Raw genomic sequence first — 26865 nt, forward strand, 5'->3', positions numbered from 1 at the left:
ATACTCATTTCAGTTTTCAAAACAGAATAGGATGATTCCATCTGATGAATATGGTGGATGGGGCAATAGTTTTAATCGCAGAGTTTGATGCAACAATGCACTTTTGTACGTTGATGCATTGTCATGGAGCAAAATACCACCAGAACTTCCATGTTTGTTTTTATCTATGGTACCTCCATGTTTGTTGTAAATATTTCCGTGCAATTTGTTTTTTGAAGTTGACTGTCATTGTTTCTTATAATAAGTGTGTTTCTTACAGAAACAATGGCTTGGAAACTTTGACTATTTCCTCCATGTCGCAGAAAGCACCAATTTTTACAGTGAGCACCTAGACCCGTGGTGGCGAACCTTTGGCACTCCATATGTTAAGGACTACAATTCCCATCAGCCCCTGCCAGCATGGCCAATTGGAGTGCCAAAGGTTTGCCACCACTGACCTAGACCCTGAACTACTTTTGGAGGGAGTGATCTAACCTGCTTTCACTCAAAACTGACTCTCCCTGTGTAATGAACTGAAAATTCTTCCATATTAATGGTTTTCTTGAAGAAATTTTCTAGAAGTTTTACAGCCTTGTCTCAAAGTTCAGAACTGATGTTCCATCAAACCCTTTTTTAAAACATGTGTGTGACCACTCTGGGAATCTTATTTATGTGTAGCTAATTAAGCAAAACTGAAACAACTGATACATAAAAATGCTTAGTCTACATATGAGGGGTTGGATCCAGCCAATCTTTTAATTCAGTCTTCCCCAATTCTCTTCATGTTACAGTCCCCTTTCCCACATGGCTTTTATACATGAAGGTTTTATACTTCTGGAGCAAAACCAAAAGTAACATCACTGTGTTGTGGTGATGCTTTAGGATTCACTCCAAACTCTATGGTTTAGCCATCCTGTTAGTCAACCATTGAGTTTTGGGTGAATCCTAGGCCTTTTCCACACATGCAGAATAATGCATTGTCAATGCACTTTGCAGCTGGGTTTTACTGTGCAAAATAGCAACATCCGCTTGCAAACAATTGTGAAAGTAGATTGAAAGTCCATTATTCTGCATGTGCGGAAGGTGCCCTAGAATATCACCCCAATGCAATGATACCACCTCCAGTTTTGTGACAGAAGAGTCATTGTGTGTTACCCAAAGAAACTGAAGGATTTGGATGAACAGTGAATGTGCAGAGGGAGAAACAAATGACCCTTGGTTTCCTGTTTGATTTGGGACCTCCACTTGATCTGCTTGTTGGGCAGGGACAGCTAGTTGTCAACATCATATATGAAACCAAAGTAGTGCAAGTAGAACAAAAGAACTGATGGACCAGCCATGACTGGTAGTGCAGGCTGCAAAATTATGGATACCTGTGAAATGTGCTATTTTTATTGCTGCCATGCTGACTGACCTTTGTTAGCAGAGGGGGTTTGTAGAAGCAGGGTCCCCTAGGTTTTATTTTTTCCTTTAGAAATACTGTACCATGTGCAAATGTAGGCCAATTAAATCAATGAAGCAATCATTTTAAACTTATACTTTTCTGAGGTTTTGCTCCTCGGGTGACCGCACTAAGATGTAGTAAAGACAGGCTCCAGTGCCCCACAACAGATGACATTTTTCTCATCGTAAAGAAACTGCTGCGTCCTCACATATTAGGAATGGCATATGTGTTCTTCGGGGGTGGGGGGGACTTCTAAATTGAAGGATGTTGTTTTCAGATGAATTTGAGGGCTGGCATCTTTTTTTAGAAGTTAAGCACTGTGAGGAGAACATTCTGTGCTGGTGAGAGGGAGGGGGGAAGCTCCTGCGTAGGCAGAAAGAAGTCCTTCTGTAGACGAGAACAGGAAACTACTTTGGATCAGTTGTAGTAACTGTTCTCCCAGCCAGTTTGGTTACTGCAGCTGCATTCCCCCCTCTCTTTTAATGCTGCTGCTTGGGAGGAAAGGCAGCCTATCCTCCACATCTATGTTCCAGAGCGGTCAATATTGTCCTTTGGGAGAGATTTTGTGTCTGTAGAAGTCAAACTTTCGACTGAGGAACAGATGAAACTTAATTCTAGAGCCTTTGCATGTCCTGCAAGACATCATGTCATAGCACCGATCCCCCTAGGACACTCAAACACTTGCCAGTTCTGCTCAGGTCTTGTTGCCCAGTTGTGAAAAGGGAACTGATTTTTCAACGGGCTGTTCACTTTGGTCATGGCTTTTTGTCAGGTTGCTTCACCCTCACAGTGTGGTACAGCACAGCCAGCTATTCACGCATTCACAATGTCACACAACCTATTCTGAGATCTACTTAAAGTTTTCAGCTGAGAACTGGTGACCCCTAAAAGCTTAGACTGACCTAGGGTTGAGAATATGGGGATGATTGAAGGCTGCTGCCGTGTTGGAAGAAACATCTCTTGGGACAGTTCATATTTCAGGGATACCACCCAGGGGCAAGTTATTTCATTAAAAAGAAAGAACAATGAGGGTGCTCTCAAAACTTGCCCCATTTCACTCATCCCCTTTCCCAGGGATTGTGTCTTTATATTCTTTTATCCTCTCACCTGGCTTGTCTGCATTTGGTTGTCTAAAAGGTGGAAGCACCCCCAGGCTGTGATTCGCTCACAGTGTTTTGGCTGTGTTTTCCCTCAGCTGCAATCCTGACAGGCAATCCTGACATTTCCAGACCGAAATCAGAGACTTCCCCTATGCTTCAGGCAAGGCAGAGGCTCTCTGGTTGTCAATAGACCTGCAGCTGTGACAACCAGACATTCAATGCTGTAATTTGTGGAACAATAAAAGGTGGGTGAAGTGGGACAGACTTCCTGCTCACCTGAGGGAAAACAGCATTGAAGTCAGGGATGGTTACATTGAGAATAATGGAACCACACCCAGTCGTCGCTCAGGGAACACCCAGAGTTGCTCCTCACTCTGTAATAGCTAGGAGGGACCTAGCTGAGACACCTCACAAAAGCACAACTGTGCTGCTATTCATCAAACAATCAAGAGCTTATAATGCGCTGGACAAGACAAAGTCTGTCATGCTGGAGGGACTTTTAAAAAATATTAATCTTTTAATTATAATCTTTAAACAGAAAGGAACACAAAAACACCTACACACAACAACGATGGTAGCAAGTCTACTGATAAGCATCTTTAAAAGGCTTCCAAATATCTAACAAATTTGTCCCTGTGTAATTGTCACCTGTATGCCATAAATGTGAATGAAGTTGTAAGGTTTTCAGTAAACTGAATTGTCAGACTTCGGAGCCAAGGTCTTGCTTAAGTGGCAGGTGAAGTAAGACAAAACCAAAAGGCTGAAGTCTGAATCCTCACATCCTAGGGTAGCTGACCACACTGCGACCCCACCCCCCCACCTCATGTTCAGCTGATCAAACATGTGCTGCAGTTCAGTTCTCAGGTGCATGAGGCAAGATCTGCATCAGGAGCTCAGGTTATACCTTCCCACCTGTACAACCTGAAAAGGTTGTGGGTTGCTATTTGCCCACTTGAGAGTTTCATGGGTACTGATGGGGTATATTCAGCTTTCCCCAATAAGAAAAATTACATCCCTTGGTGCGATTTCAGGTCAGGAAAACACTGTGGTAAGCTCCCTTTCCCTGTGTGCTACAGTTCCGGTTTAGGTTGCTCACGTCCAGGTAAGACCTGGAGAGCTTCTGGAATTACAACTGATCTCTAGACTGTCTGGAGAAAATGGCCGCTCCGGAAGATGAACTCTGGCATTATACCCGACTGAGTTCCCTCCTTTTCCCAAACCCCACCTTTCCCAGGCCCCATCCCCAAATCTCCCAGAATTTCCTAACTCAGTTGACAATCTTGGTTCCAGTATGAATTGGGCCCCTACATGCCTGGGAATTAAGCAGAGGTGTAGCAAAGGGGAAAAGCACCCAGTGTACCGGTGCATCCTCCGCCCTCGTCCTGTCCCACCCCAAAACGCCCCGGAACGCCCCCGGTGCACACATGGTGCGTTGTGCCCCCATTCCCTTGGAGCTTCACCTCTGGAATTAAGTTTCCAACGTAGGCCCTTTCCGCACATGCAAAATAATGTGTTTTCAAACCACTTTCACAACTGTTTGCAAGTGGATTTTGCCATTCCGCACAGCTTCAAAGAGCACTGAAAGCAGTTTGAAAGTGCATCATTCTGCATGTGCGGAATGAGCCGTAGAACCTGCAATGTGTGACTGTGCAGACCTGGGAAGATGAAGCAGAGGCTGCAGAAAGAAATCCCAAGGGTTGAATCCAGCCAATTTTTTCACTCATTCTCATCCAATTCAGCTTCTTACTACAACCATCCTCTCCTGTGGTTTTTGTCCATGTAGGCACCTTGATCCCCAGCATGGTCTTTTTGCGGCGCCCAAAGAGGACTCCTCTTTCCCTTTTCAGCAGCAGAAAAGCCAGCAGGATCCAACCCCATGTCTAACGAGCAATTTCAGCTTCGGTTTTGCGGGACTCACATCATCGCTGCACACACAGAGTGTCCCGCTCAGCAGCCTGGGCAGCTCCATTTTAATTAATCCAGTGGCTTTGCCGTTAAATGATGCAGCAGCTGTTCTTACAGTTCTTATCTAAGTGTCATAATACATAGTGTGTATCAACAATGGGATATTTATGCTTTTGTTTCGTACTGAGGCACACATCACTTTTCTTAGCGATTAAGTCCCCTAAAAACACCACACTGCAAATATAACTGAAATGCAACAAATATTAATAAATGATTCAAGCACTGTGAACAGTTGGACTTCATAGAAATGATAAGTAAGGGGCCTCTGAGGATAAAGAAATTAATTAAAAGTTCTAATCATAAATGAGCCATGCTCCTTCCTTGAGGAAACTCAAGACCGCTGTAATTTGGAATATACATCACTGGGAACACAGGAACACAGGACAATTCTGTTGTGGGGCTTCTGTTAAACAATACAGACGTCACGCTCTTGGAAAAAGTAGCAACATTTATTTTACAAGTGACAGAACTTTGTAAGTAAAGGTAGCAACATTTATTTTACAAGTGACAGAACTTTGTAAGTAACGTCTAATGCTAGATACAGTTTCTCTGTGTTTTGATCATATTCTTGCTTTGTACATCACAAATGTCTGGTAATATTCTAGAGCTTATTTTATATGCCTAATAAAGGTGGCTGTTGTAAAAAAAAAAAAAGGAGCCATAAAGATCTGCCTTTTTAAAGAGCAAGTTAAAAAGAAACCGTAGGATGCAGCCATGAACAAAGGCAGCGCTAACAGCAGCAAAGCAACATTAGTTTTACATCCCCTGCTCATCCCCACTCCCACTTCTTTGTTTTTGGTTAAAAAGCCCAAACTGGTCTCAAAGGAGACCTCCTCCTCCTCCTTAATTTGTTTAGTACTTAAAATAATCTAAACCTGTCACACAGAATTTAGGAAAGCAAGTCCCTGCCTGATAGCTCACAAGAAGGCAAGGGGGTGGGGAGGGGAGGGCAGGCAGAGGTAAAGCGCTGATGGATTCTGGTCTGGCTAATGGGGAATTGAGGTCACAGGAGCTGCCCTGGAGTTGAACTGCAGACTTTTCTGGCCACTAGTACTTCAGTCTCAATGGCAGAAGGAACTGAAGGCAGATGCCATTACAAAACAGTGACCCTTGGGGACATGGAAATGCTGCTGACTAATTCCAAACTTAAGGAACGTCACTCTGCATGTACTCAGTGACACCCATTATTATTATTATTATTATTATTATTATTATTATTATTATTATTATTATTATTATTATTATAGATTTCACAGCTGCCAGATCTTTAGCTGGTTGTCGGGCTTCATTACAATTCGAGCCTCACCCAGAGGCCTAGGAAGTTGCAATGTATTGGCATAGTATTCGTACGGATCCCAGCAGGGCTGCCTTCTGAATTTGACAGATGTTAATTTTGTCAATTCGAAGATGTTTCAAGGGCTGCCCTAGTGTTTTTGGGATGGCACCCAGTATGCCGATAACCACTGGGATGACCTCAGCTGGTTTGTGCCATAAACACTGAAGCTCGATCTTTTCTTCTTCTTCTTCTTCTTCTTCTTCTTCTTCTTCTTCTTCTTCTTCTTCTTCTTCTTCTTCTTCTTCTTCTTCTTCTTCTTCTTCTTCTTCGTTGTTGTTGTTATTTAGGGCATTGTAGCCTAGGATAACAAGCACCTGGATAGCCTCAGGATAACCAACACAGGCCCTTATTAAGTCCATTGCAAACCACCCCTGCTCTTCTCTTGCCTTTAAAACCTTACTGGGTCGCTGCAAGTCAACTGTGCTTGATGGCACTTGGTAGTGCTGAGGCATCTCAGTAAAGCAAGAAAGGTGCTTATTGTTATTTTTATTATTGCAAAGTGGACACAATAACCTCGGCTTCAGAGGCGACTCGTCTTTATTATTTGGGGATGCAGGAATAGCTCTTTGCGTATCTTCAGGGGCACTGTCTTTATAATTTCCAGGTGACAAAGGAAAGGCACTTTGCACATATTGAGTGACATGCGTGTCTGTTACAACCAATCATGTTCCAGAATTGCGACTCGGCTTCTTCAGAATTAAAGCATAATTGAGCTACCAGAAGTTAAAGGATCTGCATCTAAGGAAAGGAGATGTGACTCACGAAAGCGCGTGATTCAATAAAAAGTTGTGAAAAACTTTCAGGTGTTGTCGGACTGCTGCGCAGTTCTGCCACAACAAAACAACACAGCTGCACCTCTAAAACAAAAAGCAACTGATGCGCCCTGCACCAAAACCAACAAGGAACCACTTCCATTCTGTACACGGAAGCCTCCGTCCGTACTACAACTCCCGAAAAGCGACGCGGCATCACATGACCCCCACGCTCTCCTCCACCCTTGTTTTAATCACGGGATGCTAAATTCTAGGCTCGTTTTACGCCATCCACAGGACCAGCTTCAAGGGGGAGGGACCAAGAGGACAAAGCGTTCGCTGATGGGTGCGACGATAGCTCGTGGGCGTGGCTAAATCAAAAGCTAAGGTTGAGATAGAGGCCAGTGCGAGCATGACGACTGGAGGGGCGGGGCCCAGATCCACCAGAGGACAGATAAAACAGCTGGCGGGGTCTTAAAGGGACAGAGTCTGAAAAGTTGTGAAGGGAGCTTCCCGTCGCAGGCAGGTAGCGGCGTGCATGAGCTGGGGGCAACTGCAGATGTCTTCTGGCTGATGTTCAGTTTCAATGTTCATTAATTCAGTGTTTCCGGTTTAATTACTTTATTGTTGTTTTTAGTTATTTGAACGCCACGAACAGGTCTCTAGAGAGCTAGCAGATATGTTTCCAAAACGAATACAAAAATATTCTGTCTCCTGTGGCAGTTTACACTTCAGTACATCTGTTTAGTCTTTTAAGGGGCCACAGATCTTTCAAAAACAACCCTGCATAGAAATCGATGAGAAAATTCAACTGAAAGAAGCGCCATTCCTAAAACTTGTGGCAACAAGTTTAAAGACACGCACAAAACTTTGTTAAAAAAATTAGTTTAGCTGTATCGGATTGACAGTCACATTTTGTGCAATATGTTGCATGGACTGAAAAGGAGTTTATTCTCTAGTGAATACGTTTAGGATTGCGTCCTAGGGAAGGTGTCCACTCTGCAATAAACATGGTTGTCTGACAAGGGAATAAGCAGACCTAGAGTACCCACCAAAGGGGTATCTCCCATCGTCTGCTGCCCCCTGCTAAAGACAGTACCAGTAAGAAAGCAATCTTCCACTGTTCAGGTCTACTCAAAGGGAGTTACTCCCAGGAAAGTGATTTTAGGATTGTACATTAAAAAGTTCATTTCACACTTGAATAAAATAGGAATGCAGCATCATTTTAGACTCAGAAACCTTATTCCTTTTAAGTCCCACCCTATATTTTGTTGTTGTTGTTTAGTTGTTGTTAGCCGCCCTGAGCCCTTCGGGGGACGGCGGGGTATAAATCTAAGAAATGAAATGAAATGAAAAAGAGTTCTGCCAGTCTTAAACCTGCTGAAACTGATACAAGTGAGCAGAAATCAACAAGCTAAGCCTGGGGATGATCTTATATCACAGTGATGGCGAACCTTTTCGAGACCGAGTGCCCAGATTGCAACCCAAACCCCGCTTATTTATCGCAAAGTGCCAACTCCGCAATTTAACCTGAATGCTGAGGTTTTAGTTTAGAAAAAACTGGTTGGCTCCCTCTTCCTCCTCCGCACCCGCTCAAGCAGGGGCCAGCCTGCTCTAGCTTCCAGCAAGTCCCGCGCGCACCACTCTGTGCCTCTCTAGCATCTCTGCATCCAATTTGCCACCCCCCCCCCCCTTGGGCAGCAGCCACCCGGAGCACAGGGACCAGGCCTGCCAGCCGAGTCCTCCCTGCTCACCACAGTGTGTGCACGTCATGCTCAGTGGCCCAGGCCAGCTTAGATGTGTGTGTGTGTGGGGGGGGGATGATTTTCCACCCCCACATGACAAACTCTGTGTGTGTGTGCCCACAGAGAGGGCTCCGAGTGCCGCCTCTGGCACCCGTGCCATAGGTTCGCCATCACTGTTATGTCAGAATAAATAACATGGAAACATTAAATCAGACTCTCCTCTCTCATTAATATCATAGGGATAAATTCAGAACAAGGGAAGGATACATTTAATCATGTTTGCCTTTCTTATGGTTAGTTTCTAATTTGCACCAAACTTTTCTATCATCTTATCCCTGCACCCATCTGCAGTTTTCCCCATAAGGATACCCAAAACTATTTTTGCTTCATTTCTGAAGAAGTGGACTTTGTTCATCTTGAAATCAAAGTCCCTGCAGTCTTCAATGTTTCTGTTTCACTCTGCTTAAACAGGCTAGCAAAGCTACTACCCTCTGTCACAGGATAACACTTCTAGGGTCCCCACTTTCTTAAAAAGATTAACAGTGCACTCCTAAATAGAGTTACACCATTTGAAATCTATTTAAGAGAGTTGGGTTGCCACCTCCAGGTTGGGAAATGCCTGGAGATTTTGGGGTAAAGTCTGGAGAGGAGTAGTCTGGAGTAGTCTGGAGATCTGGGAGTTACTACTCTTCAGTAAATTTGAGATTGGATTGCTATGCATTGAGTAAAATAGACAATTGGTTGTAAAAACCATTTTTGTGAGTGCTTGCAGATATCTTTTATAATTCCTGGAGATACTACTCTTGAGTAGATTTGCTATTCGCTGTGCACTGATAATACTCTTGAGTAAAATGAACAATTGATCGTAAAAAAAACCCCCTATTTTTTGTGCGTACTTGTTTTCTTTTTTTGCGGCTGTGTACCCTCTCTTTTTTGTACAGAGGTTGGCCACTTTAGGTGCAACTTCGTTGACGGTTGCTCTGCAAGCACGCCTCCGCCCGTCCACGGTGAACCGGACGTACAGGCGATAACTGGGCCCGCGTCATCTCGATCCCTTTGGCCGACCAGCCAGGAAAAGGGAGCCAGGGTGTGGAGCCAGAGGCGGTGGTAGGGGCGTGGCCGAGCGCGCGGCTGGCCGGGGAGGCGGGGCTAGCGCTGTACTTGAGGCCTCCTCCCCCTCGCGTCCCCTCCCCCTCCCTCCGGCGCTTGTGAGTGACAGACGCGCTCTGAGAAGCCAAGAGGGCGAAGCGTCGCCGCGGCCGTTGCTGCCTTCGCCATCTCCGCGGTCCTCTTCGTCCCGCCCGGCTATGAGGCGGCCTTGAGGGTGGCGGGGAAGCAGCCGGCCCGTCGTCCGTCCGCCCTTCCGTCTGCCCTCCCTTCTCGCCTGAGCGTAGCGAGCCCGGCGCGGCGGCGGCGGCGGCGGCGGGGTCTGGGCTCTGCTCCCGCCGGCCCCCGATGACTGCGGCAAACTGCGGCGGCGCCAACGACGACTTCGACTTCAGGCTCATCTTCGGCGAGGACGCGCATCCCGGCCCGGGGCCGCCGGCGCCACTACCACGCGCGCTTGGGCCTGCCGTCGCAGCAGGTGCGCCTCTCCGAGGGACGCGGATGAGGCTCGCGCGCTCTGGGAGGGGGGAGGGGCCGTCCCGTGGCTCAGTGGCAGAGCGTCGGTTTTGCAATCCTAAGAGCCTCAGTTCGATTCCCCGGCGTGGTTCTTTAGCAGCAACAGAACGTTCTCCTTTATTTAGTTTTTCCCTTTATACCTGTGTTGAGTTATGTTGCATTTAATGCATGTACAGCTGAATGTGTGATTTAAACCTGGGTGGGTGCAAGTCTCGACTCCATACATGGTGGCTTCGTGTAGAGTTTGTGTGTGTTGCATGTCTAGTTAGAAGAAGCAGACAGTAGGGGATTGAGAAGTTCTGACTTCTTGCGTGGTGTTTTCCTGCGAAGCTTGTGTTGATTTGGGGTGTGTGTGTGTGTGTGAGGCTGCTGGCTTGATGGTTGAGCATCTGCTTCCTATGAGGAAAGTCCCAGGGTGCAGTCTCCTGCATCTTCACATAGAAGAAGCAGATGGTAGGGGTGTGCACTTGTAGAAGTCAGGATCTCGAATAAGCTGGGTTTGTGTGATGCTTTTGGTTGTGATTGATTCTTGGTGAGGTGGTGGGTCAGTGGCAGAGTATGTGAAGAAAGTACTGGGTTCAATCCTTGGCCTTTCCAGTTAGGAGGAGCAGTTGATAGGAGGATGTGAAGTGTCTTCATGCAGATCTTCTGTTTGCACCTGTGGCTTACTGCAGCCATGGCTGAGTGTCTTCCCTCCATGCTGAAAGTCCTCAAGTTGAATAATTTTCAGGTAGTAGATGATGTAAGAGGGACTGTAGTGGAGGCTGTCATGTGGAGGAGACAATATTTTGACCTTGATAGACCAAGGCAGAGTATGTGAGGAAAGTACTGGGTACCAAGTACCAAGGGGTGAGCTCTTGATGTGCATAGTTGTGGACACCCCACCCCCCCAATCTCCTCACAAGTTACAGCGACCACATGTGCAATCTGGGGATAGTTTTTCCTTTATACCTGTATTGAGTTACGTTACATTTAATGCATGTACAGCTTAATGTGCCACTGGGCTAGTCACAGTTCTTCGGAACTCTCTGAGCCCCACCTACCTCACAAGGTGCCTGTTGTGGGGAGAGGAAGGGAAAGGAGCTTGTAAGCCACCTTGAGTCTCCTGACAGGGGAGAAAGGTGGGGTATAATTCCAAACTCTTCTTCGTTTAAACCTCACATTTATCCAGGTGCTAGGCTCTGGTTTCGTTTGTAAAGTGAACACACATTAATTGTTTCTTTTAAAAAAAGATGTGTGTACATGCATACAGGATGTATGTGCATTCACGGTAACATGTGAACAGAACTCATGTAAGTGTGTGTAGGATCAAGGTGGGATACTATACATCCATACTTGGAAATGGAACCTTTGGAATCTTGCTGGAACATGGTCAGGAGTGGAGCTCCATTTCTCAGTGCGACTTTCTTGTCAGAAGAGGTTGCATGGGATTGGTTGTGCTGTTTCTTTCAGTGATTTGTTTACGCTGGTCCATGTGTGTAGGTTGAGTTTTGCTCTGACTTGCTTCTGAGTAAATCTGTGTAGGATGTAGTTCTGTGCTGGCTACAGAGGGAAAATGACTAAGGGAGCACAATAGTGATTTTGACCCCAAATGAAATTGATGTCAGTAGGTTTGGGGCAGAAAAAGGTGTTGGTTTTAAATTAAAGCATAATTTAACTTGTGGAATATTTTGCCGCGAGATATGGTGGCAGCTACTGTATTCTTCAGGATAAAGATGATTCCAGATTTGAGAATTCATCTGCCATTTCCTGGACCATTCTAGAATGCTCCGATTGAATCCTTGTTCCTTGGGGGTGGAACTTGGTAGGTACCAGGACTCAACTGGAGCATTCTAGAACAAAGATGGTCCAGGAAATAGTGGATGAATGCTCGAATCTGGTGTCATCTTTATTCTGAAAAGGGTATAGCATGGGTGGTTGTTTTTTTTTAAAAAAAAGATTAAGCACTCTTGGAGTATAGGTCCATCAGACTACTAGCCATGGTGACAAAGGAGAACTTCTACATCCTCAGGAGGCAAATATCTGAGTACTGCTGTGATAGAGGCAACATCAAGGGAAGGCCTTGACTTCTATTTACGGGCCTCCTAGAGCAACAGATTGGCTGCTGTGTGACACAAAATTCTGGACTAAAAGGATCACAATCCAGCCAGGCACGTTTTATGTAATTTCACTGGACTTGTTTGTCAGATTTAGTTATTGGCTGCTGTTATTCTGTTCATACTTCTTTGGGAGCAAGTCTTGGCTAACGCTGTATTGTACTTCTGAATAATCACGCATAGGATCAGGAGCCTGCAATCACCACGGTATGCTTGCTTAGTGATAAGTCCCTGGAGGACTTCATGTTCTTGTTTTCAAATGTGGCTCCCTGGAACCCCAATCATGCTTCACAGATTATCTTTTCTCTCCTCCAGGTACAGGGAATGACGCTTTTCTTCCTCCACATTCTGTATGCGTGAGGAAGTTATTTGCTCTGTTCAGATCATAACAGATGAAACTTTTGGATCCCTGATAGAGGGAAGAATGTAGAAATCTCTGTGGGAGCTCTTCAGAACACGAGAATCCGCCTTCTACCAAATCAGGCTGCTGATCCACTTAACTTAGTGTTGTCTTTGCTGACCGGGGCGGCTCTTCAAGATCTCAGGGCGGGGTTTCCCCTTGCCCTTCTCTCGGTGATCCTCTTAGCTATCAGGGATTGAACTTGGACCTAGTATATGCTTTGCATGCACATATCCTCTCTTGCGAGTTATGGGATCTCCCTGTTTGTAGTGGAGGTTCCTATCTGATTTCAGATGAGTAGTGTGGGTGCTGTCTAAACTTGAGACTGGTCATTGGAATATGTTTAGACTTTTGGTCATTACGGGCAGGGGTTACATCTGGGAAGTTGTGTTCACACATGGAAAAAAGTAGGCGATTTATGAGGTGGCTGAAGGATCTCGCAGCAGGGCTTCTTGTTTATGCAGCAGATTTCAAAGGGATATAATAATATGCCCCATGCCATGGGGTGAGTTTTAAACTGGACACTTTCCAGCCAGTGGGTTCGTGATGAATTGGCAATGTTAAATCTGTCAAGTGGTCCTACTTGGAAATAATTGCTTAGGCATGCTGGCATTCAAGGTAGTCATTTGTGATGCAGCGCAGGAATTGCGTGAAGTATCCTAGAACTTCATGGGTTCTGGTAGTTACGTTTTGGAAATGTATGGTATTTTAGGATAGCAGTGGGGAGAAAATACGAAGTGTTTTTCTTTTATAGGACTCTTCCAACTTTGTGAGGCAGGTGAGGCTAAGAGAGAGTGGCCTCAGGTCATCTAATGAACTTCATTGCAAAATGGGGATTTGGATCCCCGTCGCTCAGGTCCTAGTTTGACACGTGAGCTGCTGCACCACACTGGCTATTTGCGGAAGGTTGAGAAATAATAGGAAGGGAGATCTGTCTTCAGGGGTGGTGCATGGCTATAGCTGACAAGCAAAGAATGAGCTTTTGAGAAGCATATTCTTCAGTGTGGGAAATCTGTCTCTTCCCACTCACTCCACTCTCCGATGAGAGGGAATTACATATCCAGAATGGAAAATCTTTAAAAGACATGAGTTGCTCGATTTGGAAGTGCATGTCAGAGCCATGCCTGCCTAAATCTGTAGGTCAGTGTGGGTGGGAGCAGGCTAGGGCAGGGGTAGGGAACCTGCGGCTCTCCAGAGGTTCAGGAACTACAATTCCCATCAGCCCCTACCAGCATGGCCAATTGGCGATGCTGACAGAGGCTGATGGGAATTGTAGTTCCTGAACATCTGGAGAGCCGCAGGTTCCCTACCCCTGGGCTAGGGGCATTCCTGGGGGTGGAGTTGACTTTAGTTGGTTTCCACTGGAGCTGGGGATGCCCCTGGCACAGGCCTTGGGCTTATGCCACTCAAAGGGTGGCGCAAGTCTGTTTAGCCCTATGAAGGGCCTTCAGGTGGCCGGGGAGTTTCTGGCCTTCACTGCCTCCCTTCCCGTGCTGCCTGGAACCCTTTGGAGGTAGTGTGGCAGCAACGCCATCCCTGGCCACTGGAGCCTTCAGGGTTGGGCTGTTAGGATTTTATAATGATACCATCTTAATTCAAAAGATCACAGAGAATGAAAAAAATTGAGCTCGTACTATACAAGCTTTTAAAATGTTCTGTCCAGTTTGCATTTTCAGAGTACACCCAGTGTTTAAAAAGCTGGTTATAATAAAATGTGTGATTTAAATGTAGCAGAAACTTCTCTGTGTATTTTTTTGGAAGCTGTAAAACATTTGGCTGTATCTGTTTCTGTAGCGGAGAAATGTTAATAGCTCCCCAGTGTATGGTTGTGACTTTAATAACCTACCTACCTGTGAAATGTTGCCCAGTTGCTTAAAAATCCTCTAGGGAACCGGAATCAAGACATGAATGGTGAATGTGGACCACTATTGAGACAGTGTTAGGTAGATAAGGTAGTAGTACTTTGGGGAGACCAATAGAGAGAATGCTTCTTTATTTTGTATGCAAAATACCAGCTGATGTTCTCAGTATAAAGGTGATGCAATTCTGCTTCCATGTTGCTGTCTTAATTGTAAGTCAGCTGTTTATAAACAGCCATGTGCCCCCTGGCCTGTGAAGAGTAAGAATTGTTTCCGGGTGACCTGGTGAGAAACCCTTTACAAAATGGATGAGAGTCTCCCCCCCCCCCCCCGCTACTGATGTATTGTCTATTGCTAACTTACATTCGCAAGAAGCTTTTGACTTTTGAGAGTGCGTTTGCAAATCTGCCTTAAGGAGCTTCCACTGTTTACAGTTAGTTGAAACCAGGTATGCATCCTGTTAAAAACTATGAGTTGAAGCATAGCTTATTGGGTGACGTTGGGCTAGTCACAGCTTAACCTCACACAGTTGTTAGGAAGAATGATGAAGAGAACCATATAAGCCACATTTAGTCCCCACTGGGCAAAAAAGGGGGTATACGTTAAGTAAATAATAATAATTGAACTGTAAAACATGGCAGTCATGATGCTGTATAAAGAGTTACAGGGAAATGTATTTAATGTGTAACAATTTCTTGTAACTTCTTAACACCATCTGTCCTTTGTATCATTGCCTTCTGTTGAGTGGTCTTTTTGAGCAAACAGTATTGTATGAAAAATTGGTTGGTTTTGTATTTTCTGCATGCCAGTATAATCAGTTCTTTTGCTGAAGTGCCTCTTTGTTTCTTATTTGGTGCCTGTGGTTGAGAGTTGCATTTTTGCTGCGATACTGCATCTTCTCTGCACTGAGTCTGATATTTTATCTCCTCTAACAGCTGTGTGGAATCAGTTTGCAGGCATTGGTTGGATGTTGTGATGTTACTAGTTATTAGTGACATGACTACCACTCAGTCTCAGTGTTTGCATTGTATTGGGGACTTCCGTTTAATATTTTTCTTTAACATTGCTGGTGTTGGTTGCGTACTTGCATCTGTTATACAGATCTACTGATTCAGAAGTATTTTTTTTTCAAAGTGGCAAGAAGCATAACCTTTCCAAGAAAGTAAGGGTGGCTAATCTTTTTTTCTGAAAAAAAGAATGAAAACTTTGGGAATAATTAAAATGTTGTTAAAGCAGTACAAATTTTAGATACTTATCAGTTCATTTTTTTTGCTACTTTATCAACATAAAACATAATAGATAACTCATTGTGTGAAACTGTGCTAGTTGGCATACGTATGGAATTTAAAAGTACAAATGCTGGGCAGCCCAGTCCTGATGGGGTGGCCGAGTGGGCAGTGGAATTGGCCGAGGGTGCCGCCGACGTGTTTGCTCCTTCCACCAGCGCGTGGGGCCACCTGCCTGTAGAGAGGGCAAAGGTGCCAGCGGCTGGGTGTCCTGCAGCTCAACAGTGCGGAAACCCAGACATCAGGACTGCTGTGGAGCAATGCTGGTGCCTTTGTGGGTGGGGAGAGTGGGCTGGGGCATTCCCGGGGGTGTAGTTATTTGGCTTCCACCCGTGTTTAGGATTGGGAATGCTGGGCTCAGAGTTATGGGTGGAGGGAGAGTGGTGGTTTGCACCACCTGGGAGCCCCTTGGAGGCGGTGTGGTGGCATGGCAGCAGTGAGAATTAGCAAAAAAAATCGATTTGGATTGGGTTTGAGAAAACCATCGCTTAAAGTAACAACAATACCGGTTTCCCCTGGAAATAAGCCCTACCATGATTTTTCAGGATTTTTGGAGAAGGCTTAAAATATCAGCCCTACTCCAAAAATAAGCCGTACCGGTAGTTACAAATCGGGATGGTGTGATCCAGCAGGGTGCTCCTTGCCAATGAGGATGTGGCTTGCATCACATGTGTCGGGGAAGCCACAGGGCTGCTGAGAGCCCGTCTTAATGAATTGTGAAGGTACCATATTTCCCCTAAAATAAGCCCTACCCCCGAAAATAAGCCCCAATGCATCTGTTGGTGCAAAAACTAATATAAGACCCTGGCTTATTTTCAGGGAAACATGGCATGACTACTGGCATCTTTGGAATTCAACTTTATAATGCTGAAAATGCTGGATTCTTTAATATTTTATCATAGAACATTATAACCCAGTGATGGCGAACCTTTTCGAGACCGAGTGCCCAAATTGCAACCCAAAACCCACTTATTTATCGCAAAGTGCCAACACGGCAATTTAACCTGAATAATGAGGTTTTAGTTTAGAAAAAACGGTTGGCTCCGAGGCATGCGTTACTCAGGAGTAAGCTAAGTGAAGCAACTGTGCAACGCTTCAAATGGGTGAATAACGATCCTAGGAGGGTTTCCTCAGAAGCAAGCCCCATTGCCAACAACCGAGCTTACTCCCAGGTAAAGGATCATGCCCAGGCCAGCCTAGATGTGTGTGTGTGTGGGATGTGTGTGTGATTTTCTACCCTCTCCTACATGATGAACTCTGTGCGCGAGTGCCCACAGAGAGGGCTCTGAGTGCCACCTCTGGCACCTGTGCCATAGGTTCGCCACCACTGTTATAACCTATTCATTATTGCCAAAAAATTATTTGTGTTTGAACAAATAATTATTTTCAAAAACATGTAGTGTATGTATATCTATAGTATGCATAGGAATGCTGTAGGTTATTCTACATATTTTTTTTAAGCTACACATTTTGCGTTACGAAAACCCTGTCAGAACATTTCATTCTGAAAGGGGAAATATGGTTTGTTTTTAGTGCTCCCTCAAACTTACCAGTTTTTCCATTGGAAAACTGGTTTTCCTGGATATTTCTTTTTTCTTTCTTTCTTTCCTGGGGCCTTCCCATCTCTAGTGACAAGCAGCTGAAAGACAGCCTTCTAACGCTTGGGCCGTGTCATTTATTTTTATTTGGAAATGCTGTGTTTCCTCTCAGGTTGGCCGGAATTCACATGTTCTGAATGAGTGAATGGGATGTGGTGCCGTTAGCATTGAAAAGGGTAGCAGGCAGATGTGTTGTGCCATGCCTTTTACTGACAACCTGTGTATGTGCCTGTCAGTTCTGGAATCTGGAGGTCATTTAAGGAGGGGTCAGTTGGCTTGGCACAGAGTAGTTAAAAGGTTCTAGATAACCGGGTATTAACTGAGGGGTGATCAGTGCTTGCATGGAGGCCTTGGGTCACCTGGTCCTCATGAATTAGGGTTGCATTCAGATATAATGACAAACCATAGCTTATAATTACTAGGGAATCCTGAAGCTCATATGTTCTCGCTCTCACACACCCCTCCCCAAGCTGTGGGAACTGAAGACTGGCAATGTAGAACTCTTCGGTTTTGAATTCAAGGGGAAGGGGACTGCTTCAGCCCCTAGACCTGCAGTGCTTGTTTCCAGAACAACAACTGTGCTTTAGCATATCGTCAGCATGCAGCTATAATGTTCTTATTAAATATAATGGTTATCCTTTACACGTAAGTCTAGTTAAAAAGACAACAACAAGAGGGGTACTTGTGGTGATCCAGCAGAATAAAAATTGGTTATAGAAGTAGTGTATGCAGTGTCCTATTGCTGCCCCTACTGCTGATGTAGTACTGTTAATAAAAACAGGAAACTAAAATAGCCCATACTGTTTATGTATTAAAGTATTTTGCAAAATTCAAACTGTTATTTATGGAAGTGCAAGATGCTTGTCTGACTTTTGCTAAAACTGCCACCAGTGAAGGAGGGCTGAGGAGCTTTGCGTCATCAAATTTATAAGCTGGAGTTGCAAATATCCTGCACTTTTAAAAAACGAACCCCGCAGGGTTGCAGTTCAGGGGTTGGAATCTTCCGTTTTGGATTCCGGTTCCCAATTTATTTGAATGCAATGTGGATTTTTGTTGAGAGAAGTCTTGAAAGGTCAGGAGATCTCTCTTTGAAGTGAGATACGACTCCGTTCTGTGAGTACGATGTGAGTAAATGCATTGGAGTGTGGAGCCTGTTGAGATAGAGCCAGAAGGGAACTACTGAAGAAACATTTTTAGCATCTGATTTTTTCATGCAGTCGATGCAGAAGGTGGTAACTTCTTTACTTGGTGATAAAACTTGTTAGGTGAACACAATCCATTTTCCTCATCTGTAGCTGTTTAGGGAATAAAGTACTTTATTTTTCTTGTTTAACAGTTTGTGAATGCAAAGAGTTTTACAGAGGTTGCAAATGGCCATGTTTCATATAGTCCCATTGACTTAACAAGATGATTTACAGAATAACATTAGTAAAAGGCAGCTTCTGCCTCAAGGAGGTTACAGATAACAAGCCTATTATTACTAAAACAAACCATAACTTTGAGAGTAAATTTTTAAACAAAAGATATTCTGTTAGAAAACACCAACTGCTTACAAAAATCAATTGGTATGTGCAGTTTAAAAACTAAATCACAGATGAATCATTCTTATTCCTCTACTTAGGGTCTGTTTTAGTGTATGCTGATCCCTGCCCTCAGACTTTTAACAAGCTAAAAGCCAGCCTTTGTACAGTCAGATCTGGATTAGATTTGTGACAGACCACCATTACCAAAATATTTATTTATTTGCATTACTTGCTATACGCAATTTGCAATAAATTCAGTAAGCACTAAAATATGTGAAATCCACTCAAATAGTAATAAATAATATTAATAAAAGCAACTTTGAAAATTCACAGGGCAAACTTAGAAGGATAATTAAAACACGATAAAAGAGCTTCAGTGATAAAAAAATAAATTCTGCGAAGCTGAAACAAATGCAATAATATTAACCAAACAAAAACATTTTCACCTGGAGCAAGGCTTTAGATGCTTGGTCTTAATAGTTAGCTAAGTAGCTATTTGAAACAGGGACCCACACAGTCCATCAACACCTCTGCGTTTCTAAAAGATACTTCTAGGGCTGGATTTTGCTTTGGAGGTCTTGGCCAGTTCTGCAGACTAGGGTTGAATGACAACTTTATATTAGGCACTCTGCAGTGGAAAGTTAACTTGGGCTTTTCTCCTTCTGCACACTGCCACTAACTGGTCACTTCCTGCCCAGAGGGTCTGGTTTCCTTTCTGTGTTGCCCATCATGTCTCTTGTTACCCAACAACCGGTTATCTCAGCGGTGGCTTATTACCACCCTTGCAACTCGTGGGAAAGCAGATCTCGCAACCAACGTCCTCCCTGCCATTGGTACCTTTTTTAGGTCATGTGCTCAAATAGTCAAGGACCATGTGATATATGGAGAGCACCCACCAGCATTTGAAACAGAAGAGGATTTATTGAAAAAGAATATTACACATACTGCATAGTAACAGTTCAAAGAAAAATATAATGAGAAGGTGCAAACATGAAGCTCTTTCTCTCAGCCCTTCACATGCCCTACTGATGTTGCTGTTAATTGGAATGATCTGGAATGATCTAGTCCAATGACAAAGGATTAGACATGTTAGAAGTGACAAATTCCAGAGGAAACTTGTGCTGTTTGGAGATTATCTGATGGACACAAGGTTATGTTCTTCTACCCTGAACAAGTTTATTCAAGATAGCTGAGCCACTGCAGAAATACAAGGCAGGAAAAAATCAAGTGTCAGAGGGAATGAATGCCCACCTAGCCCGTCTTTATGTTTAAAGAACTCCTTCCTGGAAAGTGAACAGTAGGCCTGGGTTGGGAGCAATTCACTAAAAGTTGGCACAAGTTCCCAACTGTGGTTGGTGGTGGCAGCTGCATTTTTACATAATTAAGTCAAGTCATTAAGTGCTGTACCTTATGATTCTTGACAAATGTATTTTTCTTTTATGTACACTGAGAGCATATGCACCGGAGACAAATTCCTTGTGTGTCCAATCACACTTGGCCAATAAAGATTCTATTCTATTCTATTCTATTCTATTCTATTCTATTCTATTCTATTCTATTCTATTCTATTCTATTCTAATTTTGACTTTTTAAACTTGTCATGCAGAGTATTTTGTAATTTGGCTTTTTGATTTGACTTTTTTCCTCAGTTGATTCTATACATTTGCATTTGACTCCGATCCAAGGAGAGACATACAGGCATATGGCAAAACTGAGGGAAATTTGTGAGTCAGTGAATGAAGTACAGGAATGAAGTACAGGATTTGGAATTGATGACTGAGGCTTAAATCACAGTTTAGCCCTGACTGTCTAGTGGAAGCCATTGCATCTAAGCATTAGTCTTTCTGTGAAACAGGAATTGCAGTGGCTTAGGGTCTAGTTCCGACACGTGAGGTGGCAGAGACCTGGAAGTGTAAAATAGACTTCAGTGTGTCAGATTGAAGTTGAACAATCATGTTTTGGGTCCTCTCTCTGACTCTGCTCTCTTTGTCTTTGTGTATATCTATATCAGAAAACTCTCAGGACCTAGAAGTCAGTAAAGCAAGCAAAGAAAAGGATTTGAAAATGTCTTTCTGCTTCCTAGTTTTCTGTCTACATGGAGCAACGTTCCACGTAAGCCGTAGGGTCCATATTGGTGTCACACAGACAAGGGGCTGTCTAGTAGAGGGAGGTCTCCTGGGTGTCTCAGTTCTGCATGGCACCAGGGAACTTCCGTGCAGCACTGCGGGGGCGCTTACAGGGACTGGTGGCATGGAGTTTATGTAAAAGAATACTTGGAGTTTGAATCTGTCGCCTTCAGTCTGTGGTGGTGCAACCCATTTTCCCACCTCATTCCTGCTTAATTGCTTTGTATTTGTGAGTCAGACCTTTACTTTCCAGGGCCTGACTCACTATCAAACACACTATCAAACACAGGTATTAAAATAGAATACTTGCATCTACCATAGCAATTTGGTGTGCAGTGTTTGAATTAAACATAGATGTTACTATTGTTTAAATTGATTCAAGCATAAACGTTACCATAGTTTAAATTTCTTGGACAACTGCAGATACGTAGGCTTGAATCAAGACTAGTTCTTCTGTGACACAAGGATTTCCATTTGCAAAACTTAACTTTCTTGCTTCCCTTCTATAGTAGCAATAAATGTCCCCTGAGATCCTGTTCCTTGGGGATTCCCTGACTGCAGGAGCAGATTTTGGTGATGGGGTAGATGATTCACATTGCTATGGAAAGTGAGGAGGTGAGAAAGTCAAGCTCTGAAGGCGGAATTCTGTGAAGAAATATGACTCTAAATCCAAACCTTTGTCTTCTCTTGTATCTAGTTACTACAACAGACTAGAAAATCTCTGTATATATTCAAGGATTTCAGGATGTCTGTTTACAAAGAATGCTGGTGGCGGCAGCAAAATCTTTGTCCAGCCTCTAGTAACAACTTGTGATGTGTTAACAGTTATATCTAAAAATGGGTTTCAGTGCCATCTGCTTTCAGGTACACTGGTCCTAATAACCATCAGTACTTTTTCAGGGTTAGCATGTGTTAGTAGTGTTTATATGCAAGTCTGTATTGACCTTTCATCTTGCTCATGATTCAGCTGTATATATATACAGAATTATAGTAGGGCTTAGATCAGATTCTGTTGCTTTCACATTAGTGTAGAGTCAGACTATGAAGTTCAAATTCTCTCAGCTCAACTTTTTGTCATACGATTTATCTCACAGTGTGGTTTAAGATGCATCCTTATAAATACGGAAAGTACAGTCTGGTACTGTCCTGACATACTAGGTCACCAAACCCCTGGCTTTGAGGAATCCATCCTGTTACTTTTGCCATATTTTGAAATTAAAATATAATTAGGTGGTGTTGGATAACTATATCCTTGTGACTACCTTAATGTAGCTTGATACTAATAACGAATGAAGAGTGCATTAGCTTATCGAAGTGGTAAAATTATATATAATACCTCTTAAATATATTAAAATATTTTATGCATATCCATTGAGATAGCTGTAAATCAACAAGTATTCACGGTTGTGTCAGTCTTGCATATTTGTCCAAGAGGTTATTTGCCTGTCTGTTCACATACCTCTTTCAACGTTAGTAGGTTGTGATCTAATAGAGGATGCCACCTCCGCCCCCTTCAGCTTTCACAGTCTACCCTCACATTTTGCAACAAGCTGCATTTACGTTCCGGTTGGGCACAGACGTGTGTGTTCAAGTTTTGTGTGCTATGGAAGTCGCAAGAGTTATGCGCAGGCTTGTCTGCAAACTGATTAGAATTTAATGGCAGCTTGACGTAACTTCTGCATGCAGTCATAAAGTCTCTTTCCATGGTTGCCTGCAAGAGATGCTTATTTGTCTCTGGTGAGTGGAGTGTGTGCATGCATGCACATGTGTGTGTTTTACACAAGATTGGACTGTGGTCTATCTTCCTACAGTTTTGGTAGAGATATATCTAACTGTCTTCCCCTCACCCCACATCTTAATGTAGTAGTCTAGAAGCAGTCTTTTTAACTTGTTCATACCAGCCGGTGTTCCAGAGTCATCTCCTATTTGTCAAATAAGAGTTCAGGCAGCACTGAGCTCTACCCCTTTGTCCTCTGGCACACTGTGGCTGGGGCATCATTCTGTACCAGCCACAGTCCATCATCTGCGAGCTTTTACTGGAGTGAAAGGATGGTCCTCCCGTTCCCTTCTAAAGCTAGGTGTTCCTTTGCGTATTGTAAAAAGAGGCAGTAAGTTTTTCAAGTGTCAGAACTCGCCTTGTCCTATGAGCCATAGGCAGACTGTGGCTCTGGAGAGGGAGAACACATCATTCATGGCATGACCAAGCATCGCAGAATAGCAGTGATGACAAAAGCCTGCTCTGGGTACTTGCTGCCCATCAGAGTACACGGACCAATGGTCTGACTTGGTGTAAAAAGCAGCTTCGTACGTTCACATGTCTTTTCCAAAAGACTAAAAAGCTGGCAACTTTCTTAAACTTTGCCCCAAATCTGAAAAGAGTATAGATAGCAGCACAAGGTTTTTAAACCTGTTTTTTTTCCCAATAAGCAGCCTGAATTTCCTAGACTCGCTTGAGCTCATCAGAACTTGGAAGCTAAGAAAGATCAGCCATAATAAGTGCTTGGAATGGAGACCACCAATGAGGAACAGGGATGCTGTGCAGAGGAAGGCAGCGGCAACCCCCCTCAGCATACCTCTTTGCTTAAAAACCCTATGAAGGGCCGGTTGCAGCTTGCCGGTGCTTAATCATTATTATTATTACTTCACTAACTAGCAGTAATGCATGGCGATGGGAAAAGTCTGAATTAGGCATTCTTAGAGAAGTCATGTTCTTGCAGGATAAAGTTAGAATTCTGTAGCAGGCCAACAATTTTGGCATTGTTTGTTTTGTAATCGAAATGCTGTAAAATGTTTGGCTGTTGCCAAGGCAATGGTCTTAAATGTGAATTACCCGTCTATAATGTATTTCAATGTCTGTCTTTGCTTTCCTTTTTTCAGATCTTGATCCAGATGATTGTACATCTGGGTGTATCTTCAATGTAGACCATTCGTCACCTGTAAACCATCCTATTTGTATCCCATGTCATGGATTTCAATCACACCCTTCTCCTTTGTCTTCACCTACTAGACTGCACGGTCATAAAAGCTATGAAGGAACATGTGCAATACCGGACTCTAAATACAGTCCGCTAGGGGGTCCTAAACCCTTTGAGTGTCCTAGTATTCAGATTACATCCATCTCTCCTAACTGTCATCAAGGAATAGAAGCCAGTGAAAATGAATTGCACACAAATGGCCCTCAAAATGAATATATGGACAGGCCTTCGAGGGACCATTTGTATCTTCCCCTCGAACCATCTTACAGGGATTCATCCCTTAGCCCAAGTCCTGCCAGCAGCATTTCCTCTCGGAGCTGGTTCTCAGATGCCTCCTCTTGCGAGTCGATCTCTCACATTTACGATGACGTTGATTCAGAGCTGAACGAAGCTGCTGCTCGGTTTACCCTTGGGTCACCTTTAGCGTCTCCGGGAGGTTCTCCGAGGGGCTGTCCAGTAGATGAACCTTGGCAGTCATCTTATGGATTTGGCCATGCCTTGTCGCCTAGACAATCTCCTTGTCATTCTCCCAGGACTAGTATCACAGATGAAAATTGGCTTAGCCCTCGGCCCACCTCAAGACCATCTTCAAGGCCGACGTCACCCTGTGGAAAGCGACGACATTCTAGTGCTGAGATCTGTTACGTTGGTTCACTTTCTCCTCATCATTCTCCAACCCCGTCCCCAGGTCACTCTCCCAGGGGAAGCATCACAGAAGACACGTGGCTAAACCCTTCTCTCCATGGTCTGACACCCGGCCTCTCGCCATTTCAGTGTTGTGCAGAGACTGACATCCCTCTTAAAACACGAAAGACCTCTGAGGATCAAACTGCCATCATGTCGGGGAAAATAGAGCTTAGTTCTGAAGAACAGGGTAGTTTATCACCATCCCTTGAATCTGCAATAGAGGATAGCTCTGCATCCCCACATACCCTGAAAAAAGACTTGCCTGGTGACCAATTTCTTTCTGTTCCTTCACACTTTACTTGGAGCAAACCAAAGCCTGGCCACACTCCTATATTTCGGTAAGTGGTGTAAGGATAACAAACAAGGTTTCTCCCACTTGGGAGAAAGGTTTCATGTGCCTATGAGTGTACACACTGTAATATCATGTGCTGAGTTTTACTGAGCAATTGGATTCGTAAAGTTATTTTGCAGTACACAAGTCACTAAACATCTGCTGAACCTTATTGATTATCCAGCTATCTTAAGCTGCTTCTTAAATAGCCTGTAATTCTTCACTTATTGTGTATGGAGACAATTTATGTGTTAACGGCACCATGTGCAAGTTAGTCACAGTGTCCAGGTAGCCTCAAACATCTGCTTAAATGCAACTTAAGAGTAAAATGAGGAACTGTAAGGCAGATCTGCTTTGGGAACTCCCTAGCTAGCCATTGTCTGGCATTAAACCGATATGATTTAGTAATCCACCAAGTGTGAAAACTCTGAAGGATGAAGATTTTCAGGTATTATATTGTACAGCAAATTTCTTAATTGATCTGTATGCCAATAAAGGTTTGTGTGCTTAATTGATCTGCTAATGCAGATGTTTGTCTCCCAAGTTCTGATATGGTTTCATGGTAATATGCACATCCTCATTCCCTTGGGAAAATTGTGGGATTTTTCTGACGCTTAAAATGTTAAAATGTCTCTGTAAGTTTTCCAGTTTCCATTTGTGTAATGTGTGACCAGGACCTATAACAGTTAAGCAAGTATTCCTGGATACTTTACTGCTAAAACCAGCTGAAGAAGCAATAATACTACCCTTACTTTATAGTGTTTGTTTATCCATAGATATTTGTCGGTTCCCGTTGAAAATATAACGGGTACTTTTCTGAGAGATTGAGTAAAAATGGGTAGTCTTTAGTTGCACCCTCTGAAACATTCTGAGCAGAAACTCCTGTTGTCTGTGGGATCTGGTTATGAGGTAGGATAAGCAGCAATTGGAAGCCAGATCAAATGAGTCGGCAAGCTTTTGCTGGGATATGTTGGGTCAGTCACCCTCATCCTTAAATAGTACATGAAAGCTTCTTTAAAAAAGACCCCTTTTAAATCTAAAGCTATCTCACTGGACTGTTAGTGTGTGAAGTTTGATAAGCTAATGCTTGGATGCTTCATATTTTCTAAGCTTTAGCAAATGGCAGATGAAACCTGTAGCTATGGGCATTGTGTGCAGGCATGGATATTGCTGTCAGTTGAGGTTAGTCCTATTATCCTCTCCTTCCTTCCCCACATATCTTCTGTTTCAGGGTACCATGTATTGAGTGGGTGCTTGCACTTCCACTCACATGGTCAGGAGTTCGAGCCCCCTGTGGGTCAGATATCCTGGCAGCTGGCTCATGGTCAACTCAGCCATCCATCCATTTCTTGGTCGGTAAATGAGTACCTATATCATAGCTAGGGGCTAAAGAATAGCCGGGGAAAGCAATGGCAAACTACCCCACAAACGCGGCTTGCCTATAGAATCACTGCTTGCTGTGGTACCCCAGGGTCGGATAAGACTGAAGGGGAAACTTTACCTTTTAGAGCACACTTGGTGGAAATGGCTCATAGCTTCTGCTAGCTGCAGGCTTTTGCTACTTGGGAAGGGATGAAAGTGTAGAGTTTTCATAGAGTGTATTATTGCAGTTAATGATCAACAGCAAATCAGTAAGGTTTTTATGAATTTGCTTCACTGATTTCAAGTACTACATACTCAATCAGATCTGTTCTCATATTATGAAGTCTGTTGGGAAATTGTTGAACGTGTCTCTGAAAAGACAAAAACGTTTTGTCCTGAAGCTAGGAAATTTTGTCCATTGCTCAGACAATTGCTTTACTTAACGGAGAAATCAAGTTACTAGGTTCTCTTGCACTTCAGATGTGAAACGACACTTCAAAACCACAGAATTTCTGTGGGTAAGAGGACCAAGGTGTAAAAAGACAGATATTATCTGTAGTATTAACACAGTTTAGTGGGCAAGTCAAGACATCTATTAAAATAAGATTCCCTTTTGTACAAGAGTTGTTCACAAATAAATGAAAAAGAACGAAGCAAAAACACCTATTCAAATTGGAT

General features: G+C 43.7%; 1 protein-coding gene across 1 annotated transcript in view; it reads left to right on the forward strand.

Annotated features, from left to right (window-relative positions):
- Positions 1–9397: 9397 nt before the first annotated feature.
- The window catches only part of NFATC3 (nuclear factor of activated T cells 3), a 61530-nt gene continuing 44062 nt past the window's right edge, over positions 9398–26865 (forward strand). The window contains exons 1-2 of the mRNA XM_048515630.1: positions 9398–9906; positions 23710–24832. Of these exons, the coding sequence (XP_048371587.1) occupies positions 9777–9906; positions 23710–24832 (1253 nt within the window). The 5' untranslated portion in view covers positions 9398–9776. The remainder of the gene's footprint in view (positions 9907–23709; positions 24833–26865) is intronic.

Source organism: Sphaerodactylus townsendi, linkage group LG14, assembly GCF_021028975.2.
Source record: "Sphaerodactylus townsendi isolate TG3544 linkage group LG14, MPM_Stown_v2.3, whole genome shotgun sequence".
Lineage (NCBI taxonomy): Eukaryota > Metazoa > Chordata > Lepidosauria > Squamata > Sphaerodactylidae > Sphaerodactylus > Sphaerodactylus townsendi.